General features: G+C 49.3%; 2 protein-coding genes across 3 annotated transcripts; one reads left to right on the plus strand and one right to left on the minus strand.

Moving 5' to 3' along the window:
• Window positions 1-87: 87 nt before the first annotated feature.
• AAAS (aladin WD repeat nucleoporin) lies at window positions 88-10,837 on the plus strand. The gene is made up of 16 exons (XM_058558125.1): window positions 88-316; window positions 951-1,078; window positions 2,939-2,994; window positions 3,291-3,382; window positions 3,579-3,625; window positions 3,887-3,985; window positions 4,311-4,454; window positions 8,445-8,565; window positions 8,993-9,117; window positions 9,310-9,370; window positions 9,501-9,591; window positions 9,796-9,889; window positions 9,977-10,044; window positions 10,191-10,272; window positions 10,380-10,464; window positions 10,584-10,837. Exons 1-16 carry the CDS (start codon window positions 194-196, stop codon window positions 10,806-10,808), a joined length of 1,641 nt encoding a protein of 546 aa, XP_058414108.1. The 5' UTR covers window positions 88-193; the 3' UTR covers window positions 10,809-10,837.
• Window positions 10,838-11,111: 274 nt separating this feature from the next.
• Window positions 11,112-17,114, minus strand: MYG1 (MYG1 exonuclease). 2 transcript variants are annotated; one of them, XM_058558127.1, is made up of 7 exons: window positions 16,884-17,114; window positions 16,611-16,723; window positions 13,993-14,152; window positions 12,024-12,176; window positions 11,761-11,883; window positions 11,477-11,658; window positions 11,112-11,322 (listed from the first exon to the last, which is right to left on the minus strand). In XM_058558127.1, exons 1-7 carry the CDS (start codon window positions 17,097-17,099, stop codon window positions 11,130-11,132), a joined length of 1,140 nt encoding a protein of 379 aa, XP_058414110.1. In that variant the 5' UTR covers window positions 17,100-17,114; the 3' UTR covers window positions 11,112-11,129. The 2 variants fall into 2 exon arrangements, with proteins under 2 accessions (XP_058414110.1, XP_058414111.1); XM_058558128.1 differs by lacking the exon at window positions 11,761-11,883.
• Window positions 17,115-17,236: the final 122 nt, after the last annotated feature.

Genomic DNA, 17,236 nt, shown 5'->3' on the forward strand with positions numbered 1-17,236 from the left:
AGGAAGCTCCGGCTATCTGGCCCGGGGCTGCGCACGCGTCCTTCTTCTCGGTTACTCTTCCCTTCACTTCCGTTGAGCTTTGCAGCGCTTTTTGTCCCAGGCGGCTACCCGTACGCTCCCGAATCTAGCCCGGGAACTGAGAGGAGAGGCATCCGCGAGTTAGCCGATTGCGGACAGCCTCGGGACCGGCAAGATGTGCTCCCTGGGGTTGTTCCCCCCGCCGCCGCCTAGGGGTCAAGTCACCCTATACGAGCACAATAACGAGCTGGTGACAGGCAATAGCTATGAGAGTCCGCCTCCCGACTTCCGGGGCCAGGTGTTCGGGGCGAGGAGGGAGGGGACCTACAGGCATGGGGGCGGAGTCGGGGAGAACCGGGGAACCGAGGCAGCGTGGCGGGGGCGGGGTCGCGGTCCCCAGACTGGCGGACTGGAAACAGCCTGGCCCGGGCTGGAGAAGAATGGAAGGACTGGAATGTATTTTAGGGCAGGGATTGGAGGACGAGGGATGCCGAGGAGCTGCGGGGCGGGCCTAGAGGGAATGGAGAGAATGAGGGCTAACCTAGGGGATGTGCGGGTGCAGAACTACTGAAAAGCTGGGGACGGTATCTGGGAGAACTGGGAAGGCACAACCTGGAGCGTTTTTCCCTGTGGTGTTGAGAAACGTTTATTGAGCGTTTGCTATGTAGGAAAGAGGCTCTGAGTCAGGTGTTCTCCACAAATGTTATAAGATGAAATAATCACGACAACCCTGTGAAATATTATTTTAGTTTTACAGATAAGGGAGCTAAGACCTGTTTCCCAGGCCCACAAGTGTTATATTTGTGGAAATGGACAACAGGTCTCTGGAGCCTCTTACCCTTAGCCCAGTCATGGGTTGGAGATGGCAGGGAGTTCTGCAGAGACCTGGGAAGAGACTGACTCGCTGTCACACCTCTCACTTCTGGGCATAGTGGATCAATCTTCCTGTCCTAAACCTGACTAAGGATCCCCTGAAGACCCCTGGGAGGCTGGACCATGGCACAAGAACTGCCTTCATCCATCACCGGGAGCAAGTGTGGAAGAGATGCATCAACATTTGGTGAGACTTGGCAAAGGGTCTCCTGGGCCATGGTCTGCAGATCCTGGAGAAATTGGCGTCACCACCCCTCTGCCTTGGGCTGCCAGGCTCTCTAGCTCAGAGTCATATATCATTCAACATAAATTTTCAAATTTGTAACTCAAAGCTGTGCAGCAGTGGTTCCATTTTGTCTCTGATGACTTGCCTTGCTTTCTGGTTTGATGATGTGAACCTGTTCCCTGCCCCATCTCATGTCATTACCATTTTCTGAGCCTTCACCTGAAGCTCAGCAAGGTTAGGTGTAAGGTTGCAGTGAGTAATCTCATACAAAGGTCATTCATTTTGCACATCCTGGCATTCTGCCAGGATTCAATTCCTGGCTGTGCCACTTTTTAGCTGTGTGACCTTAGGCAGGTTACTTAATCATTCTGCCCCTCAGTTTCTTCATCTGTAAAATGGAACCTATCTTACAAGGTTGTAGTGATGATTAAATGAGTTAATAGATGTAAAACACTTAGAGAACAGTGCCTGGTCCATTTTAATCCCTTCAAGGATTAGCTATTATTATCATCGTTGTCATGTGTGAATTCCTACAGAGGAAGTAGTTGGGTTCAAAGGGTATGTTCATTTGTAATTTCACAAGCTGTTGCTAGAGTCTTCCTTTGAAATTGTACATATTTACAGTCCCACCGGCAGTGTATGAAAGTGCATGTTTCCCAACGCATGTGCTATCAAACTTCGATATTTGGTATTGCAGTACAGTTTAATTTGCATGTCTCTTTGTGTGAGTGAAATTAAACATCAATTCATTGTCTGAAAAGCCATTCAATCCTGGGTTCTTTCTCACTTCCTGCCTCTCTAGCTGCTGCTTCTCTTCCTGATGTCCCTTGAATGTTGGTGTCCTGGGCTGGACTTGAGATTGACACTCCACACCTGGGTGTTCACTTGTCTGCAAACACCCCCAGTTGGGTATTCCACAGGCTTCACACACACAGCATGTTCACAGTCGATCTCATTTCCCTCTCTAAACTAGCTGCTTCCTTGTGTTTTTCATCTCATGGAGTGGCCTTACTACTCATTCAGGAGCAAATGTGGTTTGAGTGTAGGCTCTGGGGCAGACAGACGGGTTGAATCCTGACTCTGCTACTTCCTACCTAGGTCGCCTTGATAATTAACCTCTTCACAATGTTCTCTCATCTAAAAATGCAGATGATAACAATACCTATTTTGTAGGGTTGTGATAATGGCTAAATTAGATGATGCATGGGAAACATCCGGCCCCGCCCTGGCACAGTGTAAGCAGTGTTAGCTGCTATAATTATGACCTAGGTGTTTCCCTTGATATTACTCTTTCCCTAACTGATGTCTAAGTAGGCCTCAGATCCTGTCCATTCTACTTCCTCAAGCTCTCAAATCTGTCTACTTTTCTCCATCCCCAGTAGTTCAGGCCTCTTTGGCCTTTTCTCTAGATTCCTGAAGTAGTCTCAACCCACCTTCTCTCCATTCTTGCCTCATCTAATCTGTAGCCAGACCGATCTTTCTAAAATGCCAGAGTGATCAGTGTATTCCTCTGTTTAAGATCCTTCCAAGGCTTTCCATTCACTGTCTTAGGACACGTCTTGACTCCTTGACCTGCTCACAGCGCCCTGAAAGACCTCTGAGCCTTAGTTGCCTCAGTGGTAACATGGGCAGATTGTCTATTTTAGTGTGATAATCAAATGAAGAGACAATATATGAAGGGCATGGCACACAGTTGCCACTCATTAAATGTGAGTGCTCTTATTTCTAATACATGTTTACTGAATGAATGAATGAATGATTTGTAGAGGGGAGACTCAAGGGATCAGAGTGATCTGACTCACAGCTTCCTCTCCTCATCAGGCGTGATATGGGCCTTTTTGGGGTGCTGAATGAAATTGCAAACTCGGAGGAGGAGGGTAAGTGTTTTTCCCTCCAGCCCTCTCTAGTTTATGGTTGGCGTCTCCCCTCCATATTCTCCGTAACCCATCCCAATACCTGTTGGCCCAGCCCTTTCTCTTTTGCCCTGTTGTCTACGCTAGTGCCATCTTCTCTTCTCCCTCTCGCTACCCCACATGCCCTAGAATGGGTGTCCAGAGCACTCGCTGGGTGGAATGACCTGGGGGGTGCTTGTCCTTGCTCGTCCCTCACCTCGGAGGTGCCCCGTGAGAGCCCTGGGAATGGTTTAATCAGAGCTGCTTCCTCGACCCTGCAGTGTTTGAATGGGTGAAGATGGCGTCCAGCTGGGCCCTGGCACTCTGTCGATGGGCCTCCTCCCTCCATGGGTCCCTGTTCCCCCATCTGTCTGTAAGTTGGGCTTCCCCCTCTGGCCCTCCCCTGCTGCCACTCCCCCACTCCCGCCCCCTCTCCACTTCTCATCCCTACGGTCAGGGTGGAGTGGGAAGACTGCAGAGGGTGGGAATGCTCCAGCTCCCCTGTGGGAACGTTAAGGGGATAAGCTCCCTTTGTCCCAGGGCGTCCTCTATCCACTTTGTTCTTACAGCTCAGGAGCGAAGATCTGATTGCTGAATTTGCCCAAGTCACAAATTGGTGAGTGTAAAAGCTGGGGCTTTTGTGGGAAGGAAGTCCTGAACCTTGAAACTTCTTTTGGAGAGAGGGAAGTCAAAGCAGAGACTCCTCCCAACCCTTTCCTGACTGCTGTCCACATTCTCACTCCTTCTACCTCCCCAAAAAAGAAAGAAATGAAAAAGTAAAACACAGTAATGTCCTCACGTGGAAGGGAATCTGAGCTTCTGGGCTGGGCTATGGGTAGGTGCAGGTTCCAACTCTTCATGCTCACTCCTGCCCCAGGTCCAGCTGCTGCTTACGGGTCTTTGCGTGGCACCCCCACACCAACAAATTTGCGGTGGCCCTGCTGGATGACTCAATCCGTGTGTACAATGCCAACAGGTACGTGCAGGCGTGCTGGGCAGGCCCTGACTCTTCAGGCGTCAGAGGTCAGTCTCCCCTGCCCTCTCCAGTCTTGGTTCCAGGGGAGTCCTGCAGTTCCCGGGCCTGGTCCACAGGGCTTCTTCCAGAATTGGGGTCAGGGAGGCTCCACAACTGGATGTGTCCTCTTTCCAGATCTAACCTTTATCTTCTCCTCCTGTCTCACAATACCCGTGGGTCCTGGATAATCAGCTTTCTTCTCTGTGGATTTCCCTCCTCAGCTGCACTCAAGTCCCCTGAGCCTTAGTGTCCCTGCTTTGACTCAGACCCTACCCTTTCCCCCCAGCACTATAGTCCCCTCCCTGAAGCACCGGCTGCAGCGCAATGTGGCAGCTCTGGCCTGGAAGCCCCTCAGTGCCTCTGTCTTGGCTGTGGCCTGCCAAACCTGCATTCTCATCTGGACCCTGGACCCCACCTCCTTGTCTACCCGGTGAGTCCCAGCAGCCTCTGTCTTCCCTTGGCCTGAGGGTTGTGGCCAAGGAGGGGTGGTGAGGAGGCCTGGAAGGAGAAGTCCTTTGTCCTCACAGCACTTCCTGGGGCTATGGGAAAAGCAGACCTGAGGTCAAGGTGGAGATGCTGAGAATGCTCTGATCTAGAGAAAGGGACAGAACTAGGGGCTTCTGGGATGGTGGGGAGTGTGTATCTCTGGGTCATGGAGTAGAAGGCCTGTTTCTTTCAGAGGACTGTCAGATGTAGGTTTAAAGGAAGGAGGAAGGGAATTAATAGGGATATAAGCTGAAACCAATGAAATTGGAAAAAGAATCCCCACAAGAACTAACTAAATATAAAACAAGAAACTGGTTCTTTAAATTATGAATAAAGAAGAAAACCTTTTGGCCAGCCTTATTAAGGTAAAAGAGAAAAATCAAAGTATGCTCTTTTCCCAATGGGAATAGAGAGAGAACAGCAGATGTGGAAGAAAATAGAAGAATTATAAGAGAATATTACATACAAGTTTATATTACATACAAGTTTAGACCAACAAATTTGAAAATCTAAAGAAAATGTTTGATTTTCTAGCAAAATATAAGTTACCAAAGTGGATTGTAGAAAAAATTAAAAGGGATGAGCTCTGCCACTAAAAAAGATGCCAGGATGAGACGGCTTTATGCGAGTTCTATCCAATTGTCAAAGAAAAGATAATCTCTCTGTTATTTAAACTAATCCAGATCATAGAAAAATTTAGCAAGCCTCCTGACTTATTTTTTTCCTCTTAATTAAACTTTATTTTGCATAATTTTAGATATTTTGAGAGGTTGCAAGGTAGTACAGAGAGTTTTGGTATACCCTTCACCCCGTTTCCCCCGTTGTTAACATCTTATATTACCATGTTACGTTGTTATTAACTAAACTCCAGACTTTGTTCAGATTTCACCAGTTTTTCCATTAATGTCCTCTTTCTGTCCAAAGACCCGTCCTGATTTATTTTTATGAATCTAGTTTAACCCTAAAACCCTAAACCTGACAATAGGTAGTACAAGAAAGAAAATATTTGAGCATAGATTTAAAAATTCTAAATAAAATATTAGCAAATAAAGTCAAGAAACATATTAAAAAAATTCTTAACCAAGTAAGATTTTCCAGAAATTAGACTGTTCATCATTAGGAAATGTATTAACATGATTTATTACATTAGCAAATTAAAAGAGAAAAGTGCTTATGTCAATAAATGCCCTTCTCAAAAAGCAGACATTCCTATTGAAAACACAAATAGGAATACAAAGAGATGACCTAAACATAAGAGTACTTACGCAAAATCAGTAGCTACCACATTAAACAGTGAAATACGAAATACTGAAGGTATTTCCAATAATGTCAAGATAAAGACAGAGATATTGTCACCATTATTGATCAGCATTATTTTTGGAGGTTCTAGTGAGTGCAGTAAGACAAGAAAAAGAAACATGGTAAAGAAAAAGAAGAGAAAATTATTATTATTTGAAGATGATATGGTTTCATACCTAGATAAAACAATAGACTCAACTAAAAAAAAACTGTTTGATCTAATAAGTTTAAATGTAGTAAGGCGACTTGACCCAAGAAACTGAAAATGTAATAGCTTTCCTTTATACTAACAGAAATTTAGAAATTGAACTGGAAAAAATATTCTATTTATAATAGGTACAACAATGACTAAATTACTAGGAATAAATTGTTAAATTTATTTATTAGACATCTGAAGAAAGTTGTTAGAGAATAATAAACAAGAGCTGAATAAATGGAGAGACAAACTCTATTCTCGGATAAGAAAATGTAATCATAAAGACGTTGAATTAAGTGTACTTCCAGTCAGAATTCTGCTGGTTTTTGTGAACTGGACAAAATGATATTTAGAGTATTTATGAAAGAAGAAATGTGGAAGAGCTTCCAAGAAAAGTTTGAAAAGGAAGAATATTGACAGGAGACTTGCCCTAGCAGGTGTTAAAATATTTTATGAAGTTAGAGCAACAGAAAGTTATTGGCAAAGAACAGACAACCAGATCAATGTAGCAGAAGAACTTTCAGGAACAGATCTAAGCCTATATGGAAATCTAATATATGATAAATTTGACTTTTCATTGCAATAAATAAATTTAGATTTATTTTTTTTAGTGGTCTTGGGATAATTGGCTATCCATTTAGAAAATAATAAAATTAGTCCTTGTTTCACACTTTATATACAAATATATTCCAAGCAGACAGAAGAAGTAAATGTAAAAATAAATAAAAGGACTAGAAGAAAACAATATTTTTTGCCCATTTAGAATGATAGTATTATTAAATTTAAGACGTTTGATAATATCCAGTACTAGCAAGACTAGAAAAACGGGTACTTTTATACATATTTGGTGAGAGAATATATCGTGGTATACAAACTTTTCAAAAAATAATTTGTTGGCATAGTTATTTTTGAAAAGGTGTAAACCTTTTTTACCCCCAATTCTATTTTAATACTCTATTCTAAACAAATAATGACATGAGTAATGACATGAGTACATAGAGACATATAGAGAATATTTTTTGCAGTCTTGTGTTTTTGTTTGTTTTTTTTTTTGAGGAAGAGTGGCCATGCGCTAACATCTGTTGTCAATCTTCCTTTTTTTTTTCTCCCCAAAGCCCCAATACATAGTTGTGTGTCATAGTTGTAGAGTTGTAGCTCTTCTATATGGGACGCCGCCTCAGCATTGCTTAATGAGCAGTGAGTAGGTCCATGCCCAGGATTGGAACTGGTGAAGCCCGGGCCACAGAAGCGGAATGCTTGAACTTAACTGCTACGCCCCCAGGCTGGTCCTGCAGCATTGTTTATAATAATAAAAACTTACAAACAACTGAAATGTCCATTTGTGGACATTGTAGTTCATCTGTTCAGTGGGATACAATGGAGCCAATGAAAAGAATGAGATGGATCTCTGAACCGACCTGAAAGATAACTGATTTATTGTAAAGTTAAAGAATAAGTTGTAGGGCCGGCCCGGTGGCGCAAGCAGTTAAGTGCGTGTGTTCCGCTGCGGCGGCCTGGGGTTGGCCGGTTCGGATCCTGGGCGCGCACCGACGCACCGCTTGTCGAGCCATGCTGTGGCAGTGTCCCATATAAAGTAGAGGAAGATGGGCACGGATGTTAGCCCACCGCCATTCTTCCTCAGCAAAAAGAGGAGGATTGGCAGATGTTAGCTCAGGGCTGATCTTCCTCACACACACAAAAAATAAATAAGTTGTAGATCAGTGACCTAAGACCTCCTTGGAGCTAAAAGTGGTAATAGTTAGGTGGAAAACGGAAAGGGTGGCATTAATTCAGGTAGGAGCTGTACCTGTCAGGCCAGGTATGTGGCTCTGGAGATACCAAGCTAAGTGACAGCTGGTGCCCTCGGGGAGTTCCCAGCCTAGTGCTGGATGTCGCCACATGCGGCATCTTTATGACAAGCAGAAAACAATGCAGGGACACAGAGGAGGGAGACTAATTCTGACAAAGACAGGCAGAAAGACAGGTTTTGGAGCACAGGATGAGTTCTGGGAGTGGCAGATAACTCTGGAAAGAGAAGAGATTGGAACCTTGAGGTAACGTCAAGGATTATCCCGGGCCCCAGGCTGGATGGTCCTGTGGGGGCACGGTCCTATGGGCTCTCGTCTAGGGTGGAGCATGACATCTCCCCAGCTCAGCACCTTCCAGTTTTCCTGGTCAGAAGTTTGTCTCCCTGAGGCCAGAGTGACAGCTTACTCCTTCTCACCTCTTCTCCTCTGTTGACGTACTGGTGGTGACATTGCCCCCCTTCCTTCTTTTTTTTCCCGTTAACTTCCATGATCCTATTCGTTTTCCCCAGCCTGGATTTGAGCTCAGAGGGGCCACTGGGATTTGGAAGTTTTAGCAGCAAGAGGCAAGGAAACGGAACCATGGGGCTTTCCTTTTGTCGTCTTCTGACTCCATACCGTTTCCTCCCGGCAGACCCTCCTCTGGCTGTGCCCAAGTGCTCTCCCACCCTGGGCACACACCTGTCACCAGCTTGGCCTGGGCCCCCAGTGGTGGGCGGCTGCTCTCAGCCTCACCTGTGGATGCTGCGATCCTGGTGAGTTGGTCCCCACCCCTCTGACTTGAGGAAAGAACATTCTTCACCTGGTGGTGAAAAATATCCTGGGGGAAGGAGAGGGATAGCTGTCCATTCAGTCTTGTTGTTTTTTTTTTTATAATTTTTATTTATTTATTTTTCCCCCCAAAGCCCAAGTAGATAGTTGTATGTCATAGCTGCACATCCTTCTAGTTGCTGTCCATTCAGTCTTAAACTTATCCAGGGAAGGAGCTGCACCATCCAGACTCCTCAGATTTAAAATTCTGCCTACTATATTTGTAAACATAACCCTGTTTCCTCCTGTTTTAACAGTCCCTTTCCTGCTTCCTCCACTTTCTGGATCTTGTCCCTTAAAGAAGGGCGCCCCTGTGAGATGACAGGCCTGCTGGGTTTCCTCAGTCTCACTCTCTTGCCCCCACTCTCCTAGGTATGGGATGTCTCAACAGAGACCTGTGTTCCCCTTCCCTGGTTTCGGGGAGGTGGGGTTACCAACCTGCTCTGGTCCCCGGATGGCAGCAAAGTCCTGGCTACCACTCCTTCAGCGGTCTTTCGGTGAGTGGGAGGAGGGCGGAGGGAGGCTAAGAACGTCCTAGAGAAAGGCAGGTGGCTCCGGGAACTTCCAGCAGCCAGAACCCCTGTCCCCGTTCCCATTCTTCGACCTGACCCTGGGACTGACAGAGGCAGGTACGTCCAAGTTTTGGAACCTAGAGGTCCTAAGCCGTGACTGGCCTCTCTCTGGTGCAGAGTCTGGGAGGCCCAGATGTGGACTTGCGAGAGGTGGCCTACTCTGTCAGGGCGCTGTCAGGTAAGGGGACTGGGGAAGAGGTGGGCCCCTGGCCCCCCGGCCCCCCAGGCTGTTGCCCCACCTCCTCTACTTTTCCTCCTGCATTCCCCTATAGACCACCCTTCCCCTGCCTTTTGCTCCTTGACCCCAGACTGGCTGCTGGAGCCCAGATGGAAACCGACTGCTGTTCACTGTACTGGGGGAACCACTCATTTACTCCCTGTCATTCCCAGAACGTTGTGGTGAGTTAGGGAAACACTTCGGGATGCAGAATATCTGGGGTAGTCAGAGGGGGCAGGAACCCTCTGGAATATGCTACTCTGCAGGAAAAAGGGAAGTGAAGTAGCTTGGGAGACGTGAGAGGTGTTGATGCCTGTGATGGAGGGGAGACGGGACCAGTGAGAGGCCCGTTTCCTGTACTTAAGAGCCTCTGCACTTATATACAGGTGAGGGAAAGGGGCGCGTTGGAGGTGCAAAGTCAGCAATGATAGTGGCAGATCTGTCTGAGACAATGATACAGACACCAGATGGAGAGGAAAGGTGAGCTGAGTGGGTGAGGGAGGGGCAGTGAAAGGAAGGTTGGGGGGACCACGCTGAGCCCTCCCAACCTACTGTTTTGACCCATAGACTTGGGGGAGAGGCTCATTCCATGGCCTGGGACCCCAGCGGGGAGCGTCTGGCTGTGCTCCTGAAAGGTAAGAGGTGGCGGGGAAGGACTTGGCTCAGGCCGCAGCCGTCTTCCCATTAATTGAGGTGTCCGTGCCCCGGCTGCAGTTCTTCTCTGCCTCTGCCTGGGATTCTGACTCCAGTTCCTCCCTATGCCTGGATCCCTCTCTTATAGGAAATCCACGGGTCCAGGATGGTAAACCAGTCATCCTCCTTTTTCGAACTCGGAACAGCCCGGTGTTTGAGCTACTTCCTTGGTAAGTGTGGGCAGGCCCTTCGGTCTGGCCCTCTCAAACCAAACCCACATCCCACTACACCTACCTTCTGCCTCCAGGTGCCTGCTCACCTTTTCTTTTTCCCCTAGTGGCATTATCCAGGGGGAGCCAGGAGCCCAGGCCCAGCTCATCACTTTTCATCCTTCCTTCAACAAAGGGGCTCTGCTCAGTGTGGTGAGTAGGCCAGGCTGCTGGGGTTTTCGGGAGTCGGGTGGAGGAGCTGACGGCCTTGGCTGCTGAACGGGTCTTTGGGCTCAGGCTCTGATCGACTTTTCTTTCCCCCCTCTCTGCAGTGCTGGTCCACAGGCCGAGTTGCCCACATCCCTCTGTACTTTGTCAATGCCCAGTTTCCACGTTTTAGCCCTGTGCTTGGCCGAACCCAAGAGCCCCCAGCTGGGGGCGGAGGCTCTATGCATGATCTGCCCCTCTTTACTGAGACATCCCCAACCTCTGCCCCTTGGGACCCTCTCCCAGGGCTACCGCCTGCTCAGCCCCACTCCCCTCACTCCCGCTTCTAATGATAAAAATTTCTTCTGTTTTCCACTCAGTTATGAGACTGTCTTTTCCAGGGATTGGGGTATAGTGAAGGGAAAAAAAGGCATGGGCTTTGGGTTAAGATCTTGGCTCTGTCACTTTTTAGTCACTTCTTGTGAATTGGTTAGTTATTGAACCTTAGAACTGATGGTTTTCAAATGATTTAGAAAGCAAAGTCGAGAAAAGACCTAGTGTGGGCTCTGGCATCTAATAGATGTTTCCCTTTTCCCGAGTTTCAGCCAGTTCCCAGAATGATGCAGGGCAATGATGGGGCAGGACTTGGTGAGTGTGAGATGGAAGAGATTTTATTGGACTAGAGGATTTGTGGGAGGTGCTGGGCGCTGGGCCAAGGTGGCACGGGCCATGCTCAAGGCACCCTCTCGGGTGCGGTGCCCACCAATGAAGCCACTGGCGTGGACAAAGACGCAGCCAGGAATCCCACTGACTTGGTCCAGGGCCTCATCCCGAAGACCCCGCCATGGCTCCGGCAGGGGCAGCCTACAAGTGAGCAGAAAGAGGAAGTTAGTGGGAGCGAATGGAGGCCTTGAGGAAGCGAGAGAAAGGGGGCAGAACAGAGGCCAAGGTTAGTGGCCTTCTCTGATAGGGCTGAAACAGGCCTGAAGGTCTGCAGGGTGGTCCCCTAGGGCCTCACCTGCTCTGGAATGAATGGGGCTCCTTGGGCACACACTGTACCCGCCACTGTCCAGCCTGGTCAGTGTAGATAACAAAGGCAATGGTCACTGGGGGGGACAGCCCAGATTCCAGGTGGTAGAGGTGCTCCTTCCAGGGGCATCCACCTTTTGCCAGTTCCACTATCTCTCCACTTGGGTCCACCTGAAAGGGAAGCGAGGCATAGCTAGAAGGTTTAGGGTAGAAGCAGGAGCCCCTGTTGACCAGCAGCCTGCCAGCAGTCACTAAGTCCTCCCAGGCCTGTACCTGGAATCGCTGGGCCAGGGCCTCTTCCACCAAGGCCCGGGCTGGTAGCCAGCTGTGCTGGTAGAAGTCTAGTCTCTGCAGAAACTCCTCTCGAACCAGATCCATTGCGCGCTTGAACCCGGCCTGGGAATCACTTGAGAATCAGAAGCATGGTGCTGGCCTGACCTTTTGCCTTTGCTAGGCTTTGAGAGGGACAACCATTCTCCTTTCCTCTGCTGAGGTTCTTACATGCCTCACGGCCTCCTCCCCTGGGCCCGCCTTACCTCGGTGTCTTGACTGGGCTGGTTCCAGGTGGGGTTAAGCCGAGCAACCCGGGCACTCAGCGTAGTAGTCAGCGCATATCGAGGCTCTCCCTCTTCCCACTGAGAGATCCCATTGTCCACTGCATCCACCTCCTCCACAAAGTTCTCGTACATCTAAGGCAGCAGCAGGAGAAAGGCTCGAGGGTACCTACCATTTGCATAAAGTTTTATAGGTTTCAAAGTATGTGCATACACACTTTTTCATTTAGTCTTCACAACAGCCCGGTGAGGATCTCTCAACACTAACTGGGTGGGGAAAGGGGCAGTTGGGGAGGTCAGCGGCTTAAGGTCAGAGAGCTAAGAGTGCCAGGGCTACAATTCGGATCACCTGATTTCTAACCCAGCGCTCACTATACTGCCAAAGCCAGAGCCAAAGCCAGCATGTGTGTGGTGGGGGCTGCTGACTTCTGAACAAGGACGGTCTCAAGTTTCATGAGGAGTTCTGTGGGAGTGGAGCCCTATGGCTGAGGGTAGGCAAATATCCGGGTGGGCTGAGTAGGCTACTCAGTGACCTGGTTGAGGCTCTGGCCAAGCACATGAGTCAGCTGGGAGAGGAGTGCTGGACTAGATGTCAAGAGCTGGGATGTGGTCCCAGGGAAGCCCATGATGTGCCACGTGGCATCAGCAGTTACTGCATCTCCTGAGCCTAAAATGGTGGGACAGGGCCGGCCCGGTGGTGTAGTGTTAAGTTCACTCACTCTGCTTTGGCCAGCCAGGGTTCACAGGTTCAGATCCCAGGTGCAGACCTACGCATCGCTTATCAAGCCATGCTGTGGCAGGCATAGCACATATAAAGTAGAGGAAGATGGGCATGGATGTTAGCCCAGGGCCAATCTTCCTCAGCAAAAAGAGGAGGATTGGCAACAGATGTTAGCTCAGGGCTAATCTTCCTCACAAAAAAAAAGGGGGGTGGGTAGGACAATGCCTCAAGAATTTGGGGGCAGAAACGATATATCAGTGTTTAACGCAAAACTGCCCTATGAAATAGGCCTGCCTGCATTTCAGCACGTCTGTGGTACATAGAAAAAGTGCTGCTCTCAGGGAGAGCTGAAAAGGAAACCCCTCTATGCCCAGCACCTCTTGGTCTGGACCCCAACCTGATACTCAGTGAAAACTTGGGTGTAATTTAGTTCAATTGCTTAGAAACCTCTCGGCAGTAGAAGAAAAAGTTGACCCGGCAGTCTAAAACCTTACTTTCCAAAAGCTCCAATTTAACTGTTCATATTTCTTCACTGTTTTGGATCATACCAATGCTGTGTCATGGGGGCAGAAGATAGGCAAGCTGGGACAGAAGTGAACTCAACAGCTGATTCTGCAAAAAGCAGAGTTGACTGAAGTTTGACTTGTGAGCTTCACAGGAGTAGGGTCAAGTGGGTGTCCTCAGCATCACTGACCTGACATGCACGCCAGGGCTACTAGCCCTGTTTCTTCCCCCAACAGCAGGAACCTGCTGAGCTGCTGCAGGGGACACTGGTGGAACCTGAAGATATTTCCATAATTAAACCCATCCAGCTGAGCTTCCCAACCTGTGTGCCTCCGGTGAATTACAGTCTAAGATAGGCTCCTCTCCACCTTCAGGGCAGCCAGAACCTCTGAGCCATATGCTTCCAAACATAAGCAGCCTTTGCTATTACCAAGTTGTTGAACACTCATTTTTTAGGTGTGTCAGGTTAAGAAAAAGACTGGGAAACACTGCTTTATGGTTTTTAAAGCCCTTCCCCATATAGTACGCCACCCACTTCTCACAACCACCCCAGGATGGAGGTCGGAGAGAGATTAACCATCCCTTTGTGAGAAGACGAGCCTGAGGGAGAGGGTGGCGGGCCAGCTATGAGCCAGGAACCCTGACCCGAGGCCCACTCCTGAGTGCCACTCCCAGCTGGCCTGGTGGAGATGTGTGTGTGGGGCACCTCTGTCCTCAGGTCCCCACCTTGTCATAGAGAGTGCCCACTATGCTGTCCTCTTCGCTAGTGTCCAGCAACTGGGCCAGCAGCTTGTGCCCGAAGTGCAGATAGATGAGTCCCGCACTGCTCAGCTTGGTCTGCCACGGCTTCCCAGGGGACAGGGAGCTCATGGTCTCTGTGAAAGATCTGAGGAGCACAGGGAGGCGGGGCTGAGGCAGAGCGGCTCCAGTTAGCCCACAGCGTGTGCGGGCACGCAGGCACAAGTGGGGTGGGGAGGCTGGGGAATACTGCCGGAGTTGTAGAGGCTTTGGCTCCTCCTCAGGGGTCAACATGGACCTTGGCTTGGAGTCTCCATTCGTGCACTCACTCCACAGTGGTTAACTCAATGCTTACCACATGCCAGGCTTTGTGTTTTAGATATTAGGGATAAAAAAACAGACCTGTCCCCCAAGTTCATCTGCTAAAGGCAGACAAATGCAGACAAGCAAGCGAATGCTCCAGCTAGTTTTAAACAAGGAAAAGGGGGGAGGGGATGAGGAAAGGGTTCAGGAGGAGAGCCTTCAGGTCATTCCTGCAAGATGAATTAGTGGGTGTTCACCAGACAAAAGGGTGAGGGAGAAAAGGCATTCCAAGTAGAGAGAACAACACGTACAATGGCTGAGAAACAGGGCTCCTCATGGAACTGCAAGTGAGGCAGCTTGGGTGTGAGGAGTGAGTGACAAAAGATAAAGCTGCAGGGGTAGGCAGGGGCCAGATCATGGCAGGCCTTGTACGTCACACTTTGGAGTTTGAACTTTATCTGTGGGTGATGCGGAGCCATTGAGAGATTTGAAGCAGGGAAGAGCACTGTGCCAGCCAGCATCCTGGAGAACAGATGCAAGGAGATTAGCTCCAGATTACCAGGTCCAGGTGAGCGAGGAAGGCAGGAGTTTGAACAGCAATAGGACAGAGAACAGGAAAAAGGTACGACAGTTGTTAGGGAAGTAGAAACTACAGCTGTAATTTCTAAATACCGGTCCGCCACAACCACCTAGGGAGCTCGTTTTTTGTTTTAATGACTTATTATTCAATATTGAGTAAATACAAAAAATATAAGATATTTATAAGGTATAAAGACTAATGACAATAACCCGCCACATAAGGTTCAAAAAGAGGCAAAACTAAATAAATTGTTGATGGAAACAGACATATCTGGTAAACTATACACAAGAACAAAGGTATGATGAACTCAAAATTCGAGATATTGCTACATCTGGGGGAGGAAGGGGATGCAGCAGGGAAGCGGCACAGGTACAGATGCTACGGTAATGGTAATGTTCTAGTTCTTAGGCTGGGAGATTGCTTCATGGGTATTCATTTTATGTTTTACATTCCAGAAATGTTCAATACATTCTTCTATGTGTCAAAAAGTGCGTAATTTAAAAAAATGTGTATAAAATCATTAGGAAAAAGGAAGTAGTCAATAGTCAAGTGCCACAAAGAGGTCAGTTAAGGTGAGACCCTCAGTCAGCAACCCGAGTTTGGTGTTGAGGTCACTGGTGCCCTTTCCATGAGCATTTCCAGTGGCGAGATTGGGAGAGAACCGGCTGAATGAAGGAATGAATTGGAAGGGATGTGGAGCCAGGGTCAGCTCTTCTTTTGAAGACTGGCTGACAAGTGAGGGTGAGAGATTAGGCTGTAAATACCAGGAGGGTTCCCTCCCAACATCATTTATGAAAGTAATATGTATACTTAAAAAAGAGAGGGAGGGAAGGAAGGAGAGAGAGAAAGGGAGAGAAGTACTTAGAGACTTAAAATAAAACCTCCTCATAATCCCTGAGCAGTAACCGCTGTAAACAGTGTGGTTTATGTGCGGAGGTTTTGTTTTTTATTCACTCCTTTGTTTCCAAGACGGGAGATGCTGCTCAAGCAGAGTTTTAGGCTGTAGGCAAGGAGAAGTAGAAACACTGGTGGGAGAATTGTGATGCGGAGTCCCAGAGGAGAAAGCAAGAGATTGGAAAAGGGGCAAGCAGAAGAGAGCAGTGTTTCCTGAGCTGGAAGGAGGGAGCTGAGGACGTGCATGCAGAAAAAGCTCAATTTCCTTTGAAAAGTTAAGAGGCAGGATCACACACTGAGGGAGTCTGATAAGGTAGGGCTTGAGGAGAGGGGAAAGGATTGGAACGGTATTGTGGACAACCGAGTACCCTTGAAAAAGAAAGATTTCCCGATGGAAGAGTGTAAATGAAGCAGAAGACCACACACATCTGAACGGTCAGCAACCAGCACAATCACGCGGGCCCAGCAGTCTGAGGCCGGGCAGCAAAGGCACATGAATAGCTGGGGTACTAGGGGGGGTGATGATGGTGCTGGGGGGTGAAAAGCCTGACTGAGCCAAGGAAGGTGAGTGGGGAGGGGCCTGACGACTGACAAGGGAGGCCGGGACAGATGCCAGGGCTCAGGGAGCTCCAAGGCCAGGTGGATGGGCCCGGAGCAGGCAGAGCTGGAAGGATGGAGGGCTGTAGTCCCATGGGACTCAAGAGTTTGCTTTCAAGGATGAGGCAGGCACATCCCTTGGCTTACACGGACCACAGCAGCGGACGGCTGAAGTGGAGCTGAACTTGAGGAAAGTTCAAGGAAGCTAAAGACATGGAATCTGGAAACCCACCTTTGGTGATGGTCATATCGATGTCTCTGAGGATCGTACTCGCCGCCCACGTCTACCACGATGTCACAGGAAGCCAGTTTTTCGGGGTCTCGGGTCCGCACAATCTCTGCGTCCTGCAGGGGACACAGGAGGTGAGGGACTGCCAGGGGTCGCGCGGGTAGAGGATTAACTGGGTGTCCAGAGGAGTCGCGCGGGGAGGGGCGGTGCTCGGGCCCGAGCCACCACAGGGCCCTCGTGAGGGGCGGTCCCAGGGTCCGTTTCCGCGGACCGTACCTGGTACTCGGGCAGGAGGCGCAACAGCGCGCACGCCAGGGCCTCGTCGCAGTGGAAGGTGCCGTTGTGGGTCCCGATTCGGAGCGGTGCCATGAGGTGGCTGCGGGGTCGTTTGGGGGGCGGGACGGACTCGGGGCCGAGCATGCGGGACCGGGCCTCCAGGGGTGGCGGCGGCCGCAGCAGAGGCAACAACCCGCGCAGGAAGCGGCAGCCCATGCAGCCTCCCCGCGGGGGAGGGGGGACCCGGAAGCGGAAGCGGACGCGCAGCCCCACTTCCGCTTCTCGGCCGTTGCCACGGTAACCGCCCTGTAGGGAGGGCACGCTGCCGGGGTTCCCGAGTACGCAACTCCCAA

The sequence above is a fragment of the Diceros bicornis genome, chromosome 17, assembly GCF_020826845.1.
Source record: "Diceros bicornis minor isolate mBicDic1 chromosome 17, mDicBic1.mat.cur, whole genome shotgun sequence".
NCBI lineage: Eukaryota > Metazoa > Chordata > Mammalia > Perissodactyla > Rhinocerotidae > Diceros > Diceros bicornis.